This window comes from Propithecus coquereli, unplaced genomic scaffold, assembly GCF_000956105.1.
Source record: "Propithecus coquereli isolate 6110/MARCELLA unplaced genomic scaffold, Pcoq_1.0 Scaffold20, whole genome shotgun sequence".
Taxonomy (NCBI): Eukaryota; Metazoa; Chordata; class Mammalia; order Primates; family Indriidae; genus Propithecus; species Propithecus coquereli.
The window spans coordinates 13,068,511-13,084,496 of record NW_012144967.1 but is presented as its reverse complement, the minus strand read 5'-3'; the positions used below and the strand labels follow the sequence as shown (position 1 = coordinate 13,084,496).

The 15,986-nt window shown below is 57.8% G+C and overlaps 1 protein-coding gene across 2 annotated transcripts; it reads left to right on the top strand.

Annotated features, from left to right (window-relative positions):
• Positions 1-6: 6 nt before the first annotated feature.
• On the top strand, positions 7-14,961 carry IDH2 (isocitrate dehydrogenase 2 (NADP+), mitochondrial). Of its 2 annotated transcripts, XR_001137470.1 has the most exons (12): positions 7-181; positions 7,513-7,604; positions 8,499-8,664; positions 10,055-10,215; positions 10,299-10,442; positions 11,012-11,148; positions 11,319-11,470; positions 12,824-12,936; positions 13,098-13,195; positions 13,288-13,380; positions 13,844-13,994; positions 14,684-14,961. XR_001137470.1 is itself a non-coding variant. In XM_012643731.1 (11 exons), exons 1-11 carry the CDS (start codon positions 73-75, stop codon positions 13,929-13,931), a joined length of 1,353 nt encoding a protein of 450 aa, XP_012499185.1. In that variant the 5' UTR covers positions 7-72; the 3' UTR covers positions 13,932-14,207. The 2 variants fall into 2 exon arrangements, 1 of the variants encoding a protein (XP_012499185.1); XM_012643731.1 differs by lacking the exon at positions 14,684-14,961 and having other exon boundaries at positions 13,844-14,207.
• The last annotated feature ends 1,025 nt before the right edge of the window (positions 14,962-15,986 follow it).

The window sequence follows — 15,986 nt, the reverse complement described above, 5'->3', positions numbered from 1 at the left end:
CCGCGGCCAGGCGCCCAGGGAGCGGCCCGCGCTCGGATCTCGCCCGCCTGCGCGCGCGCTCGCCTGCTCGGGATGGCCGGCTACCTGCGGGCCGCGCGCTCGCTCTGCAGAGCCCCGGGCACGGCCTGGGCGCCGGCGGCCCTGACAGCCCCCACCGCGCGAGAGCAGCCGCGGCGCCACTGTGAGTGCCGCGCCGGGGGTCCGGGCGGGCGCGCTCGGGCCGCGACGTGGCGGCTTCCCGGGTGGGGGTCAGGGAGCGCGGCCTGCGACGCTCGCGGCCCGGGGGTGGCGGTGTCGGGCGCGCAAAGGGTCGGGGGCAGCCTCGCGCGGAGCTGCCCCGCTTGGCGTTTCCGGGACCGCTCCAGGCGCAGGGGTAGGGACTTGAAGGACAGTGACAACTGGTGGCCCTGGCCACTGCCGGCCCTGCGCCTCCAGCGATTCCGGGAGGGGCTCCTGGGGTGTCCCGTACCTAGAGGGTGTCTCCGCCCTGCGCCACTGGAGGGACACCGGCGACCGAGGTGGGGCTGGAGCGCCCTGCCCGCGAGAGGGAGGGTCGCGGCGCAGGCCCTGCTCAGACAAAGGCGGGGAGGGGGGAGGCATCCACTTCCCCTTCCTTTTCAGCCAGGCGCGCTTTAATCACTCCTCGCTACCAGGCCCACGTCAGCTATTTTTGGAGCCTTTTACGCGGCAGCTGAAGGAGAGTCCTTTTTAATTTCCCCCTTTTGTTTGGCTGCCCCCACCACTTCGCCTTCGTGCTGCCCTTGAGGCTCCATCCCTGGGCCCGTCCTTGGCTCGACTTGCCTTTCCTTGCTGGCCGGCCCACGCCCTCTACCTGGCTCCCCCGCCGGGGAGACCTGGCAGCCCGCGCAAAATGCCGCTCTCCAGAATCGTCCCCACAGCTTCTGGGGTACCCTCAGCTCCCTGCTTAGGAGAGAAGACAGCAGTCGAGTCAGGACTTGGCCTGAGCCTCCATTACCAACGCGAGCTGTCCCGCCTGGTGTGTGGGCACTGGCCTGTCCCCCACACTGGCTTCCCAACCGAGCTACAAAAGGCAGGGAACAATGTCGGTCCCTTGGCCCGGTCTGATGCCTGTTGCCATGGAAACCCGTATCCAGACCTGGCCAGGAGCCCCTGGGGAGAGCCAGCAGGGTGAGGAAGAGGGGGTGGGGCCCACCCTGCTCCGCCTGGCCAGAGGATGTAATCCTTAACCGAGTATGGGAACAGCTGACCAGAGGGGGAGGGGAGGAGAGAAAGGTCTTGGGTCCCAGCCCCACCCCCGCTGCCAAGGAGAAAGGGGCATGTCTGCTTTTGTACTTCTGGGATCTATCTCTAAGCTGGGCAGCCCTGCAACTCCAAGGTTCCAAGTGCCCAGACCCCAAAGATTCCCATATGGCACCACCTTCGGCAAAATATGGTGGAAGTTAGATACATTCCCCAGTTCTCCCTTTTTTTCTGCATTGATGGTAAAAAAAAAAAGCAACAAAACAAAACCAAAAACCAACAAAAAGCACACACAAACAAGAAAACAAAGCCCCTTTTGGGGCCTGAATTTGGATACACACAAAAAAAGCAGTCAGTTGCAGGTCCTTCCAGAAGTCCCTGTGTGGTTTGGTTATTAATGGGAAAAATGCTTGGTGTTTGAGTTGGGTATTAGACTATACAGTTGTGACTCTGCCAGCTTGTTACCTGGCAACACAGCTGGAGAAAGAATACTTGGCATTCCCCTTGATGACAAGGAGAGAATATTTTTGGGCTGAAACAGTCCTGTGTCTTTGCTGCCTGGTAATTCCCACACGCGTCTCTTTCTCGCTTTGCAACTCCATAGGCCTCCTGCAGCTTGGGGAAGTAGAGGCAGGCTCTGCGAACGGCGCAGTGGGAGAATTACTTACCCAGCCTGCCCTTACTCCACGCCTAGCCCAGAAACCTAATTCTTGCCCCTTAACTTTTCAAGTCTTTCAGCCACATGAGCTAAGACCCCAGCTGCCCCGCCAGAGCTGTTCTGGGTGGTCGTGTTTAGGGATTGAGGCCCGCCCCCAAATCTTCCCTGCAAGGTGGAGGCCTCTTGGGCTGATTCCATTCTGGGTATGAGGTTCTGGAAACTGCTCTCTGCTTCCTGGAAGCCGGGGTCTGTGGCCTTCCCCGGGGTGTGTGCTCTGTAAACCCATGTTAGGAATACCAGCAGATTGTAATATTAATATTAATTGTAAGCTTCTCCAGGGCACGGAGCCCATTTCCAGAATCGTCCCCACAGCTTCTGGCGGACCCTTAGCTCCCTGCTTAGGAGAGAAGACAGCAGTCAGGACAGGACTTGGCCTGAGCCTCTGTTGCCAGTGTGAGCTGTCCTGCCTGGTGTGTGGGCACTGGCCTGTCCCTCACACTGGCTCCCCAACCCAGCTACAAAGGGCAGGAAACAATGTCGGTCCCTTGGCCCTGTACCCGGTACATCTGGTGCTGTCTGCTGGTAAGAACCCACTCGCCCTGTGGGACAGTGTTTCCAGAGTGGGAGGGGAGGGCAGGGCAGCCCTGACCACAGACCAAGTTGCCCTTAACTTGACCTTCATTTATGCCTTTAACAAATGTTTTGAGCTCCTACTATAATGCCAGACACCACGCAAGGTGTGGGGACGAGACCAGTAAAGATTCCTGCTTTATGGAGGGGACAGGCAGTAAATAAGATAGACGTGGACTCGTGTGACATATGGTCACACGACCTAGGGACAAGAAATCAGCAAGGAAGCTGTGAATGTGAAAGTTTGGGTAGGGCAGCCGGAAGAGACCTCGGTGAATGAAGCGCTGAGGAGGGGAGGAAGTGGGCCATTTAGGTACAGGGGACAGGGACCTGCAGGTGCCGAAGCCACGATGGAGGAGCAGAGAGGACAGTGCCATGCTGGCTTAGAGTGTGCCATGGAGAGTGATAGGGGAATGCGGGCCGGCAGTGGGCTTGTGGAGGGCACGGAGGCCGTTTGTAAGGACTTTGGCCTTTAAGTGAAAGGGGAGGCTTTGTACGGTGTTAAGAGGATTGTCACGATCTGATTTACATTTTATCTGGCTTCAGGGACCTGGTAGGAGGCGATAGACATAACCTGGCAATAAAAAGTGACGGCTTAGACCCGGATGGTGGCACTGGGGGTGGTGAGAAGTGGTTGGATTCTGGGTGTATTTTGAAGGTGTGGGTGTATCTTGTTGGTTTGGATGTAGGTGTGAGAGAAAGGGGGAAGTGAAGGATGACACCACAGAAAATGTTGGAGTCTTTTCCAGAATTGCTGTCCTGCCTTCTTGAGCCCCTAGGAATTGGGGCCTTTCCCACTTTCTGATCCTTCTCTGGGACATGCTGACAGAGCAGCCTCTCTGCTGAGAGCAGCACGGGCAGGAATGTGGAGAAGGCAGTTATGCCTGGGGCCTGCTGCCCTGGGAGGGACCTCCAGCCTCGAGCTGGGAGTAGTGAGCAGATCCCCAAGCCAGGGATGGGTTTTGAAATCCTTATTCCGTGTTGGGTCCTAGGAGACGCAAACGGGGAATAGAGTTGGCTTAATGGGTGTCTTGTGACTGGTGTAATTCCACCCTGCACTCCTGCCAGAACAGTGTTCGTGTAGTGCATCGTCTGAAGATTCACAGTGGCTGTCACTCTGAGGTTTTCAGGGAGGCCTAGCTGCTGCTTGTATTTCAGGTCTCTGTCACCACTTGTCTCCCAGACCAGGACAGACCACGGTGGTGTCTCCACCATACAGGCCGAACAGCAGACAGGGGACCTCCAGTGCCCCAGGGCACTCCGGAGGGCACATGGCAGGCCTGGAATGTAGGGAGGCACCACCCTAAGACACCCTCAGCCCAGCCTGTCCTCCCTGTGAGTGAGTGTGTGCTGCATATCTCGATTTTTATGTAAAAATCTCCTGCTTTTTTTGACTAGTTTAAGTGTTTGTTATATTTATTTATTTTTCGTTTTGGTAAAAAACAATGTAACAATCAGGGAGGAATATGCCCTTGCTCTCTCCCCAGGCTTCTCTTACCTGGGGTTAAATGCCCTCCCCTCAACACAGAGCTGAATAAACTGATGGATAGCCCTCTATCTACCTTAAAAGAAAACAAAAACAAAAACAAAAACAATGTAACAGAATTTATCACCCTAACCATTTTCAGGTGTACGGTTCCGTAGTGTTAAGTACATTCACATTGTTGTGCAGCCATCACCACCGTCCATCTCCAGCTTTTCATCTTGCAAAACTGAAACTCTGTACCATTAAACCACTCCTCCCAGTTTCTGGCAACCTCGTTCCACTTTCAGTTTCTATGTATTTGACTATTCTAGGCACCTCATGTAAGTAGGAGCACACCGTATTTGTCTTTTGTGACTGGCTTATTTCACTTGATATGATGTTCTCAAGGTTCATCCATATTATAGCATATGTCAGAGTTTCCTTCCTTTTTAAGACTGAACACTATTGCATTGTGTGTGTATACAGTAGTCCCCCTTATCCTTGGGGGCACATTCCGAGATCTTCAATGGGTACCTGAAACTGGGACTAGTACTAAACCCTATATATACTATGTTTTTTCCTATATGTACATACCTGTAATAAAGTTTAATTTGTAAATTAGGAATAGTAAGAGATTAACAATAGTAACTAATAATAAAATAGAGCAATTATAACGGTATACTGTAATAAAAATCATGTGAATGTGGTCTCTCTCTCTCAAAATATCTTACTGTACTCTACTCACCTCTGTCCAGACTGCGGTTAACCGTGGGTGAGTGCCACACAGGTAACTGAATCGTGGAGAGGGAAACCGTGGATGGGGGGGGCTATACCACGTTCTGTGTATCCATTCACCTGTGGAGGGACACTTGGGTGCTTCCGCCTGTGGACCCCTGTGAGCAATGCGGCTATGAACACGGTGCACGTGTATCCCTTCGAGACACTGCTTTCAGTTGTTTTGGGTCTATATCCAGAAGTGGAATTGCCGGATCGCATGGTAATTCTATTTTGTTTTTCCACACTGTTTTCCACAGCAGCGGCACCATTTTACATTCCCACCAACAGTGCAGAAGCGTTCCTGTTTCTCCCCACTGTCACCAGTACTTTCTATTTTCTGGTGTTTGGTGGTAGATAAGGAGTGTGAGGTGACAGCCCATTATGGCTTTGATTTGCATTTCCCTAACGATTCGTGATGTCGAGCATCTTTTCATGTGCTTGTTGCATGTCGTCTTTGGAGAAATGTCTCTCTAAGGCTTTTGCCCATTTATTAATTTACTGTCGTTGAGATCTCCTGATATTTAAAGCTTGGTCACCAATTAAGATTTTTGAAAAACCGTTACCTGGTCCAAATAAAACAAGTCTGCTGGCCTTGGCTCCATGGCTGTCCTCAGCTCCTCGAGGAGGGTTGCTTGCAGGGAGGTCCCAGCGGTCCTGACTGCTAATAGCGACTACAGCGCCCTCGCTCTGTTTCCCGTGGGTCTGCCCTTCCTCATGCTGTTGTGTTTAGGCATTTCTGTATCCCAGTGGGAAGAGGTGCTTAGCACCCGGTTGGTGAGTAAATAAGTAGGCCTTGTGGTCTCTGAGAGTTTGCCACCTGCATGCACCAGGGCTGTGTTCCTGACCTTGAACTTCCCCTAGAGGAGATGTGGCATCCACAGCACACAGACTGCTGCGCCTGCCTGAAGCCGGAAACAGCGGAGCCCAGGCCGAGGCTGAAACCTGTAGAGCTGGTCCCACGTGTGTCTGCCCTGAGGCCTACGCATTATGATGGGTTCCATTTTTCACAGATCTGATCGCTGCCCTTAGATGAACCCAGAGGCGATGCTCCCCCAGACTATGGTAAACCAGCCCTGCAGTAGCTGGGCAGACTTCCGCAGGCCCGGCAGCCCTTCCCACTCAAGCTGAGACCAGGAAAGGGAAAGAATATTGGGTCGAAAATCCTTGTCGTGCGTGTCGTGGGAAGGGCGGCAGAGCTAGTGGTGTCCACCTTCTGTTCTCTGGGGATGAAACGTTTCCAGTCTGTGTTTGCTTTCCGTGTCTCTGCATCTGACCCACGAGGGCTTCCCGAGGCTGCACGTGAGCCAGGGACCTGGTTCTGTCTCACCTCTGACACAAACCACACTCCCTGGGTCTCATTTTTCTCCCTAAATGATCTCTGAGATTCTTTCCGATGAAAAGTAAATCTGTTTGCGTATCTTTGGAAGGGGCGTTGTTTGAGGACCGTTAGGCTTTGGTCACTTGGTTTTGACCGTGCCTCAGTGGCCAGGCCTTTTTAGTTCCTAGGCCTGCTCTGCACAGGCTTCTGTCCCTTGCTGTTCACCTGGCACTCGTCACTTCTTCCAGCCCGGTGTTTTCAAGCGAGCGTTCTGTTCTTCGTCTGCTGCGCGTGTCTAGTCCGGGTGAAGACAGAGCAGAAGAGCCCCGGCTGAGGCGCAGCTCTGCGAAACGCCCAGCCGCCCTGCTCTGTGCTGGTTTCGGGAGTCAGCGCCATTTCCCAGCGACTGGAGGTTTATGTTTTGTGCGCATTGGTTGCGTGTCCCGCAGACGTGCTTCTTCCCAGGCCGTGGGCAGAGGAGCGGGCGGCGCTCGGCGCCCCTGTCTGCTGCAGGCGGAGGTGCAGCAAGCCCCGTCCGAGGCAGCCTGGCCTGCTCATTCCATGGGCCGTTTCCTCGAGTTTTCTTTGGAATTCTCATCCCCTGGGGGCGTGGATCCGGCATTCCCAGTTGCGTCCGCAGGTGCCATGAGCCTGCGCGTCCCCCTGGATGGGGTCAGGGTCTTCCTCATTCTGCTGCTTTCAAGCTCCGCAGCCTTGCGCGGTGAGCTGGTAACCTCTCTGAGCCTCGTTTCCCCACATTGAAAATGGAGATGCTCATACGTCCCTCGGGGTTGTTTTGGGGATTAAATGGATCACCTGTGTAGAGGGCTGGTATGCCCTCAGGCACAGAGCAGGCACCCAGTTCCTGTCTGTCTGCATCTGCTCCTCACTTCAGCTAGTCAGAGGCTCTCAGGTTGCAAGCGACGGAGTTAGCGACTGGCTCCCCGCGAGAGGATTTTGCGGGAGGGACACAGGGTAGCTGATAGAATTGCAAGGAAAACTATTAATATAAAGAACTGAGTCTTGGCCAAAAGGGGAGCCTGGGCCACCCTGAGGGACTGGTGGCGGGAGCCCCTGGACAGCCTCTCCCTGATTTGATGTGGGACGAGGCAGCCCAGCTTCCCGCCATTCTCTGTGCTGGGCTCCTTTGCCCTCAGATGCCAGGGCCAGAGGCTCTCACTGGCCAGACTGGAGCCCCGTGAGGCATGGGCTGGGCATCCTTCCGGCCAGTTCTACCCAGGCAGACTCAGTGGGGGATCCAGGTCCCCCACGCAGTCAGGGAGCTGCTTCTGCATAAGGGGCAATGGGCGCTGGGACACTAGGCAGCCGGGGCCCTGGCTGTCCACGGTTCCCTCCTTGGTGGAGGGCAGGTCTGGCAGGGAGGAGAGGGGCTCCCGCACCACCGCCCCAGGGGTGCAATGCATCGCGTGTCCTCGGTTCTAGATGCTGACAAGAGGATCAAAGTGGCGAAGCCGGTGGTGGAGATGGATGGTGATGAGATGACCCGGATCATCTGGCAGTTCATCAAGGAGAAGGTGGTGCCCCTCCAGGAGTGGGTGGCTCTCTAGACAGGCTGGCCACACACAGTGTTCAGCCCCACAAGGGCTTCTGGGTCCCCCTGTGGCTTCCTAGGATCCCCCGACCCCGGTGGACGGCTACAGCCCTTCCGTTCACGCTGCCTTCACATCTCGACCACTAATGGTTCATGAGGCGTCAGGCAGGGGCTGTCCTGAGCAGCCTGTGTCTCCTGCTGGTGCCGGAGCCTGCACATCCTGCCGAGTTTGAGCAGCTTCGAGGCCGACTGATCCTGTTACGTATCTGTCTAGATCCCCTGCCTTCTGCCACACTTCCCTGGGAAGGAGTGAAAGTGGGACGGGGCTGGCGTGCAGGGCAGCGGCCCAGCCTGCGGCTGTGGCAAGCCACCACAGCAAACGGGTCCCAGGTGGCTGCTTGGTTCTCCAAAGCTGCCATGATCTGGGTCTGCTCAGGAGAGGGTGTCATCTGTGTGAAGGCCCCTGCGTTGTGTACGACCACGGGAGGAAGGTTGAGAACCACCACTTCCGATTGTAAAGGGCTCAAAGCACTTGGAGGAGAAGAGGGACTCCATGGTATAGAGCAATCTAGATGAACTTGGGGTTGGGGTTCGGCTGAGTTGGGGGGCCATGGTGGGGGCAGATGGTCACATAGGGGAAGAGCCATCTGAAGGACTGTGGCCTGGTCTGCTGACCCCTCTCCAGAGCCCCAGCCCCCACCAGCTCTGTTTAGTCCCCACTGAGGAATGGCTGAACCCCAGTGCTCTGCTATACCCCCTCCACTGCCCTGACTGGGTGTCCCCTGCCAGGGCCTGCAGACTTCTCCTGCCCCTTGGTGTCCTGTCCCCGAGTCACAGCCATCTGGGCTGATGCCTTGCTCTGGTCCTCTGTTCCCAGCTCATCCTGCCCCACGTGGACGTCCAGCTCAAGTATTTTGACCTTGGGCTCCCAAACCGTGACCAGACCAACGACCAGGTCACCATCGACTCTGCATTGGCCACCCAGAAGTACCACGTGGCTGTCAAGTGTGCCACCATCACCCCTGATGAGGCCCGCGTGGAAGGTGTGAGGGTGTAGAGGTGGGCGGCGGGGGAGGGTCATGGGCTCCCCCCACCAGGCTCTCCAGACTGGGGTTGGGGAGGCTGGCCGTGTCGCTCACCTGGGGACTGGGAGGTTGGGGCCTCTGGAACTGGGGTTTCCCAAGCCAACTTCACTTGGGGCTAGGGTGGGCACTGTGAGGTGACCCCAGTCTCCCTGTGGTGCCTGGTAGGCAGGGGCCCTTAGAGGTCACTGCAGACGAGGCTGGGGGAGGTGTGGTTAAGGGGTTGGCCTCAGGTTCCATGGTTAGGGTGCAGCAGAGCTGAGGCCAGAACCCACGTCTCCTAGCTCCCAGGCCGGTGGTGTTTCTGCCGTGCTGTGTGGCTCTGACCAGTGGTGGGCGTCATCAGTGACAGGGAGGAGGAGGAGGAGGAGGAGGAGCAGGAGGAAGATAGTGCTGATGCTGTCATAGCAATGACGGCTTCTTTGGGCAGCCCGTTCTCTGGCCCCCTGGACTGTTTTGCAGGCAGGTTCGCAGAGACTGTGCAGGGGAGTCTGTGTGCCAGAGCCTCAGAGACCTCTGGGGAGCATCGCTAGTGGACCCCTGCCTCTGCCTTGGCACTGCAGGTCTGCCTGCCGCGGTGCTCCTGCAGGGTGTCTGAGAGGTGCCCTCGACGGGGCTGCACTGGCTGCTGGGCCTTGGTTCTGCGGGCTGCTCTCGAGGGCTCCATGAATGGCCCCAGGGTGTGGATAAAGGGGCCGGGTTTGCATAATTCAGGAAAGGATGGCGAGGAGTTTTCTGAGTTCTCTCTCCCGCCTGCAGCGTGAGGGAGCTAGAAGGACGCATTCAAGATGCATCTGCAAACTCTGGGCCTGCCCCTGCCCTGCCAGCTCATCCCCGGCCATTTTAGTGCTGAGTTCTTCTCACGTGTTTTCTTTTGTTTCACCTGAACCCTGGGATTTATGGATCCCTATTCTTTGGCTAGGGAGGTAGAGGTCACAGTCTCAGTGACTGGGGGCTAGGACCAGAGCGTTTGGACGGAGGCAGCGTGCCGCCAGGGTTGCAGACAAGCCCTCTCCCTCAGACTGCGCTGTCTCCGCGTATGATGTGGGGATAAAAATGGCTGACAGGGCGCCACCACGGGCAAGCCCTTTACCCTGAGCTCACTTAATCCTCACTTGCCCCCATAGGCTAGGTATTTTATCCGTAATTTCATTTGATAGCTCAGGTTAAGCCACTTGTGTGAACCTCACAGAACTGCCGGTTCCAGAGCCCACACACTTACACTCCAGACTCTGCTGCCTCCTCCGGGATGATTTTTAGGACCCTAGTCTGGCTGTGGTGTTGCTTGGGGTTCAAGTTCTGGTTGGAAGATGGTGGCTGCGGTGGGCCCACTTCGTCTCTGTCCTCACAGAGTTCAAACTGAAGAAGATGTGGAAAAGTCCGAATGGAACCATCCGGAACATCCTTGGGGGGACTGTCTTCCGGGAGCCCATCATCTGCAAAAACATCCCACGCCTCGTGCCTGGCTGGACCAAGCCTATCACCATTGGCAGGCATGCCCATGGCGACCAGGTAGGCCAGGCGGGAGGCAGGGCCCATGGCCCTGGGCCCCCCAGCCAGAGCCGCTGGCCTGAGCCATCCTCTCATCTCTGCAGTACAAGGCCACAGACTTCGTGGCGGATCGCGCTGGCACGTTCAAGATGGTCTTCACCCCGAAGGACGGCAGCAGTGCCAAGGAGTGGGAGGTGTACAACTTCCCTGCGGGTGGCGTGGGCATGGGCATGTACAACACCGACGAGGTGAGGCCCGGCTCCGCTGCTGCGCTCCCCCTCCAGCCTGTCTCTTGGCTTTCCTTTCTGCTGTGCTGGCCTCGTTCTCAGGCCGTGAAGAGGCAGAAACGGCCACCAGTACCCCCAGCCTTATCCCCTGTCTGCTTGGTCACTGTCGGAAGAGGTCGCCTCTTTGCTCCTAGTTTCGGCAAAAGTGCCAAGCTCGGGTCACATGACCATCTCCGAGCCAGTCATGGAGGCCCTGGGCAGGAGGGCTCTGAGCGGGTAACCAGGGACACAGCCCTAGCAGGAGGCGAGTGGAGTGGGGGAATGAGGCCTACCCCAGCCCTGTCGTCTACGAACTGGGGCAGGGGAGGTGCTTTCCGAACCACAGCTGGGGGCTGCTTGCTCCTGGAAGCTGGGAGGGAGATGCTGGGCCGGCAGGGACAGGGTGCTCTCCGCACGGAGCTGGTGTTAAGCAGTGGTGTGGAGGGCACAGTGCCATTCCTGGGGGTCTGCGCCTGGCGCTGGGAGACTGGGAGGAGACTGGCAGTCCCCAGGCTAGGGGGCCATGCCAGGGCCTCTCTCTCCCTCTGCAGTCCATCTCGGGCTTTGCGCACAGCTGCTTCCAGTACGCCATCCAGAAGAAGTGGCCGCTGTACATGAGCACCAAGAACACCATTCTGAAAGCCTACGACGGGCGTTTCAAGGACATCTTCCAGGAGATCTTTGACAAGTAACAGCCTCTTCCTTTGCTGCGTCCCACCCACTCCGCAGCCTTCCCCTATGCTGTCCCCACCCTACTGGGGGAGGTCCCAGTGCATTTGGCATAGCTCTGAGGCTCAGGGAGGAGTCCCCAGCCTGTCAGCCTCCTGCTGTGTCCCCTCACGGCCCCTCTCCTCCCAGGCACTATAAGACGGACTTCGACAAGAATAAGATCTGGTATGAGCACCGGCTCATTGACGACATGGTGGCTCAGGTCCTCAAGTCTTCGGGCGGCTTCGTGTGGGCTTGCAAGAACTATGACGGAGACGTGCAGTCAGACATCCTGGCCCAGGGTATGCTGGGAGGACCCTGCTCCCTGGGGGGACAGACTGTTGGTCTTCTCTGGCTGGGGGCATTTTCAGACGCTTTTGGTAGAAAACTCTAGTGTAGCAGCAGGACTCATTGCATGGCCCCCTGTGGACAGCAGGGGGCAGGAGCTCCCCAGCGTCTGAGTGAAGGAGGACCACAAACTAGGTTTGGACTCGTGTGTTACTGAGGCTTCCCTTAGAGAGAAAGGGAGGCTCAGGAATTCAAGTCCTAAAGGGCCAGATTGTCAGCCCTGAGGTTGTTCCTGACCCTGACCGAGCCGTGTGAGGGTTTGGCTCCAGTAGGAAGCTTGGATCAGGCAGGACCGGGTGCACTTTAAATGACAGGGAATGCTTTTTGCACAGTAAACCTACCGGATGTAGGAGAATATTGGGGAAGACAGCAAACCCCTAAGCCCTAGAGTGTCCTGGGAGACAAACTGGATTTCAGGAGAAAGTGTGGGTGAGGCCATTAGAGAACAGCGAGAAATGGCGTGAGAGTGTTGGGAACAACAGCAGGAGAGGTGGCGGGGCGTGGAGATTGAGGGAGGAACCTGGGGTTGCACGGGGAGGGGCAGCTGCCGAGAAGGCGGGGAGGGCCCCCAGGCCATGAAAAGGCAGAGCTTTTCCGTGGGGATCCTCTGCCAGAGCACTGGGCACCCAGGGTGGGAGCAGGGAAAGCCACAGCAGACGAGAGGAAGGCGTGAAAATTAACCTTCAGTGCGGAAGGAGTTGCTGCGCGGGCGGGTCCAGGTGAAAATGGCAGAAACTCAGACGAACCGTTTTCATATCGCAGTTGTCTGGTTTTTCTTTCTTGGCCTCCACCATCCTTGTTTTGGTGCCACCAGGGCGGGGGTCGGGGGGTGTGGTTTGGAAGCCCTAGAGTCCTTGACAACAGCAGGGGTCACTGGAGCGGCGTCTGCATTTGGGAAAATTTGGAAATGAACCACAAAGCTGGAACCCGACTTAAAAGCGCAGCGGCAAACATGGCTGGGACCTGGCCGGCGGCTTTGTGCGGCTGCTGGAACGAGCCTCCCCATCTGGGGCCGGGCTGGTGGGCAGGCGCCGGGAGGCTGCAGGGCTCTATGGGGTCTCTGGCCCTGTGGGCCACAGGCTCTGCGTGCCTGAAGGTGGGGCACAGTTGTGTGTTAATGGGCTGATGACAGCCACCCTGAGTGCCCCCTGCTCTGTGCTGGGCCCTGGAGCCCCTCGCCAGGGCAGAGAAGCCCCAGACAGGGCCGTCCTCCCAGTTACAGCGCGGGAGGGCACGTGGAGCAGCTGCGACAGCGGGTGACGAGGGCACAGGCGCCAGCACCGAGAGGAAGTCTTTTTGCCCCTCAGGTTTCGGCTCCCTGGGCCTGATGACCTCTGTGCTGGTCTGCCCGGATGGGAAGACCATTGAGGCTGAGGCGGCTCACGGGACAGTCACCCGCCACTATCGGGAGCACCAGAAGGTAAGTGTGAGGCGTGTGGCTGCAGTAAGCCTCTCTACCCCAAGGCCCACGGCCCGAGGGCTGGGAGGACAGCCTGACCAGCCTAGGGTGGGCACCGGTGTCCGGCCAGCCTCCTGGCTAGGCGGCTCGGCTCTTGACATCCCCGCGACCCCCGTCCCCAGGGCCGGCCAACCAGCACCAACCCCATCGCCAGCATCTTCGCCTGGACGCGTGGCCTGGAGCACCGGGGCAAGCTGGACGGGAGCCAGGACCTCATCAGGTGAGCGCCGAGGGACAGCCTGAGCTGGCCCAGGGTAGGCTGTGGGTCCTGGCCCTGCATGGTGGGAGCCTCACTCTGCCCCGTCCCTACAGGTTTGCCCAGACCCTGGAGAAGGTGTGCGTCGAGACAGTGGAGAGTGGAGCCATGACCAAGGACCTGGCGGGCTGCATCCATGGCCTCAGCAAGTGCGTGGCTTGGGGTGGAGGGCAGGATGGCCTTCTGGGACCTCGGGGCCAGGTGGGAAGAAGCCGAGGGACCCCTGTTAGAGTCCCCCTCGCGAGTCAGCTTAGCTTTGCCAGGGGCCTGGGGCAGGACAGGTCCCCAGCCCTGAGGGATGGCTCGGGTTGAGCCTCCCTAGATCAGGCCCAGGGAGTTGGTCCCCATCCCTGGTGCCAACTGCTCAGAGCGGCTTTTGTTCCCTCCCACACGTCTCCCGGGAGAGCTTGCTCCCAGGTGCCTCGTACCTGGAAAGGACAGGCTCTGCCAGGTTCCTGCTGAGTTTGCTGTGGCCCTTTGGCAGTGGGCTGCAGGTAGCCTTTGGCCCGTGGCGGGGGCCGCTTGGGGAGGCTGTTCCGAAGTCCAGGCTCAGGCTGTGTCCTGGCAGGCGAGGCCCGGGCCGCCCCTGAGGCGAGCGTGTTCTCTCTGCAGCGTGAAGCTGAACGAGCACTTCCTGAACACCACGGACTTCCTGGACACCATCAAGAGCAACCTGGACAGAGCTCTGGGCAAGCAGTAGGGAGGCGCTGGCCAGCTGCCGCGGTGGCCAGGCCGCGGCGGGTCCTCCGACACGCGGCGGAGGGTGAGCCTCACAGCCCTTCTCTGGAGGCCTTTCTAGGGGACACTTTTTATAAGCAAGATGTTTTTAAAAGTATGTGTGTGTTTCCCCTCACGGTGACGTGAGGCAGGAACAGCATGTTTTACCTCAGCCAGTCAGTATGTTTTGCATACTGTAATTTATATCGCCCTGGAACACATGGTGCCATATTTAGCTACTAAAAAGCTCTTCACAAAACCGTCTGCTGTGTTTGTCCCTGAGAGGAAGGAGGCAGAGGGCCTCCTGCAGCTGGCGGGTTCCACCAGGGACAGACTGGAGCACCTAGGAGGGGCCCCGTCGGGGAAAGGGGCCAGGTGGCCCCGGGAGCCTCTGCATTCGCAGGACCAGCCTGGGGCCCCACTGGGACTCTGGGGTGCAGGCTTGTGGGTTCCTGGGCTTCCCTAGCACGATCCAGTTCTTAATCCAGTTCTGCACCGCGGCACTGGATCACTCCTGACAGATCCCGGTAGGTGGACAGAGCAGGTCCCACCCAGCACCGCGCCGTCCTCTCCGGGGCCGTCTGGGCTTTGTGGGGCGCATGCGCGTCACCAGGGCCGCCTGTCGTCCTGGCCAGTGGTTCCCACACTTGGGTTTGTTTTCACCACTTTGGCAAAAACCAGAAACGTAAAGTCATAAAAAAAGTTGCTCTAAAACTACCTATATTCAATTTAAAGGATCGTCCTCTCTCTATGCAATGATCGCCTTCCACTTTTTGGTGTGAAAACGTCCAGGGGAAGAGTGGCATCATCTCTGCGAAGTCCTTTTCCTAAATACTGGGGGGACTCTGAAACCCGGCGGCTGGGAACCATCACTGCAGACTCCAGCGGCTTTGGGATGGGCTCCCGCCCCCCGCCCACATCAGCAGCCCCTTCCTCTCAGCTCCCAGGCAGTAGGGAAAGTGAGTGCTGGCTCTGGCTTCCTGCCTTCTTTTGCCTGTCACCAGAAAAGGGCTGGCAGCCGCCCCGAATGCAGCCTCCGAAGCCCAGTCTGGCACCGGGAGCTGGCCTCTGTCCTGGGGCCCTGTCTCGGAGCAGCTGGCTGTGGCGCCTGGCCCTGCCGGTGGCCCCTGCAGTCCAGAGAGTGGTCTCAGTTCCCTCCAGTCCCCGGGAGTGGACCCTGCAGCGTGGGGCCGGGAATTCCTTCTGGGGGAGGCGTGAGGGCCAGCTCCCCAAGAGCTGGGGAAAGAAGCATTTGCAGTCACCTCGCTAAAGAATATTCATTTATTTATAATTATTGCTAAGTAAACTTCTCTTTTAAACAGGAACATAAAAACACAGTAGGGCTTTGCACAAGTGGAATTTCTAAACAGTTGGTCTGTATACACGTCAAAATAAGTTAGAATGGAATCGTCCAGGAGTTTCCAAGTCACCCGAGAGGCGGCAGGCCTCTTTTGAGAAGGTTGGGAGGGGTGCGGACAGGGGCCTTGCTAAGACCACCCCCAGCTCAAACCGTGAGTTGTGCTGTTTCCTCCTCGGAGCTCTGCCCAGGTCCAAGGCACAGGGCAGGGGGCGTTCAAGTATCAAACCTCGCAGAGGGCCGGTGCTGACGGCGGGGCGGGGGGAGGGAAGGAGAGCCCCCCACGGGGGCCAGACCTTCTCCCTTCGGTTTCCAAGGCCGAGGCCACTGCGCTGGCAGGGGAGAGGAGGAGGAGGAGGTACAGGGTTCTTTTTGGTACCAGGGAAGAAAGAGGTCGTGGGAAGAGGTAGTTTGCAGGGGATGATGCCTTCTGCTCAGCAGGAGAAAATGTCTTGTACAGTGACGGGGTCACTGCCACCTGAGGGTCGTCATGGCGGGCACCTGGGTGGTCGAGAGGCCTTGGGTTCTGGGGAGCCACACTCGGGCCACCTTGTCCACCCCTCAGTCCTGATCACAGTCACCCTGAGGCCTGGCTTGGTCCTTCACTTAAGGATACAGCCTTGGGGGTAGCTGTATTTCAAACTGGTTCCCCCCACCCCAGCTGTGTCCCCTTCCTGGTTT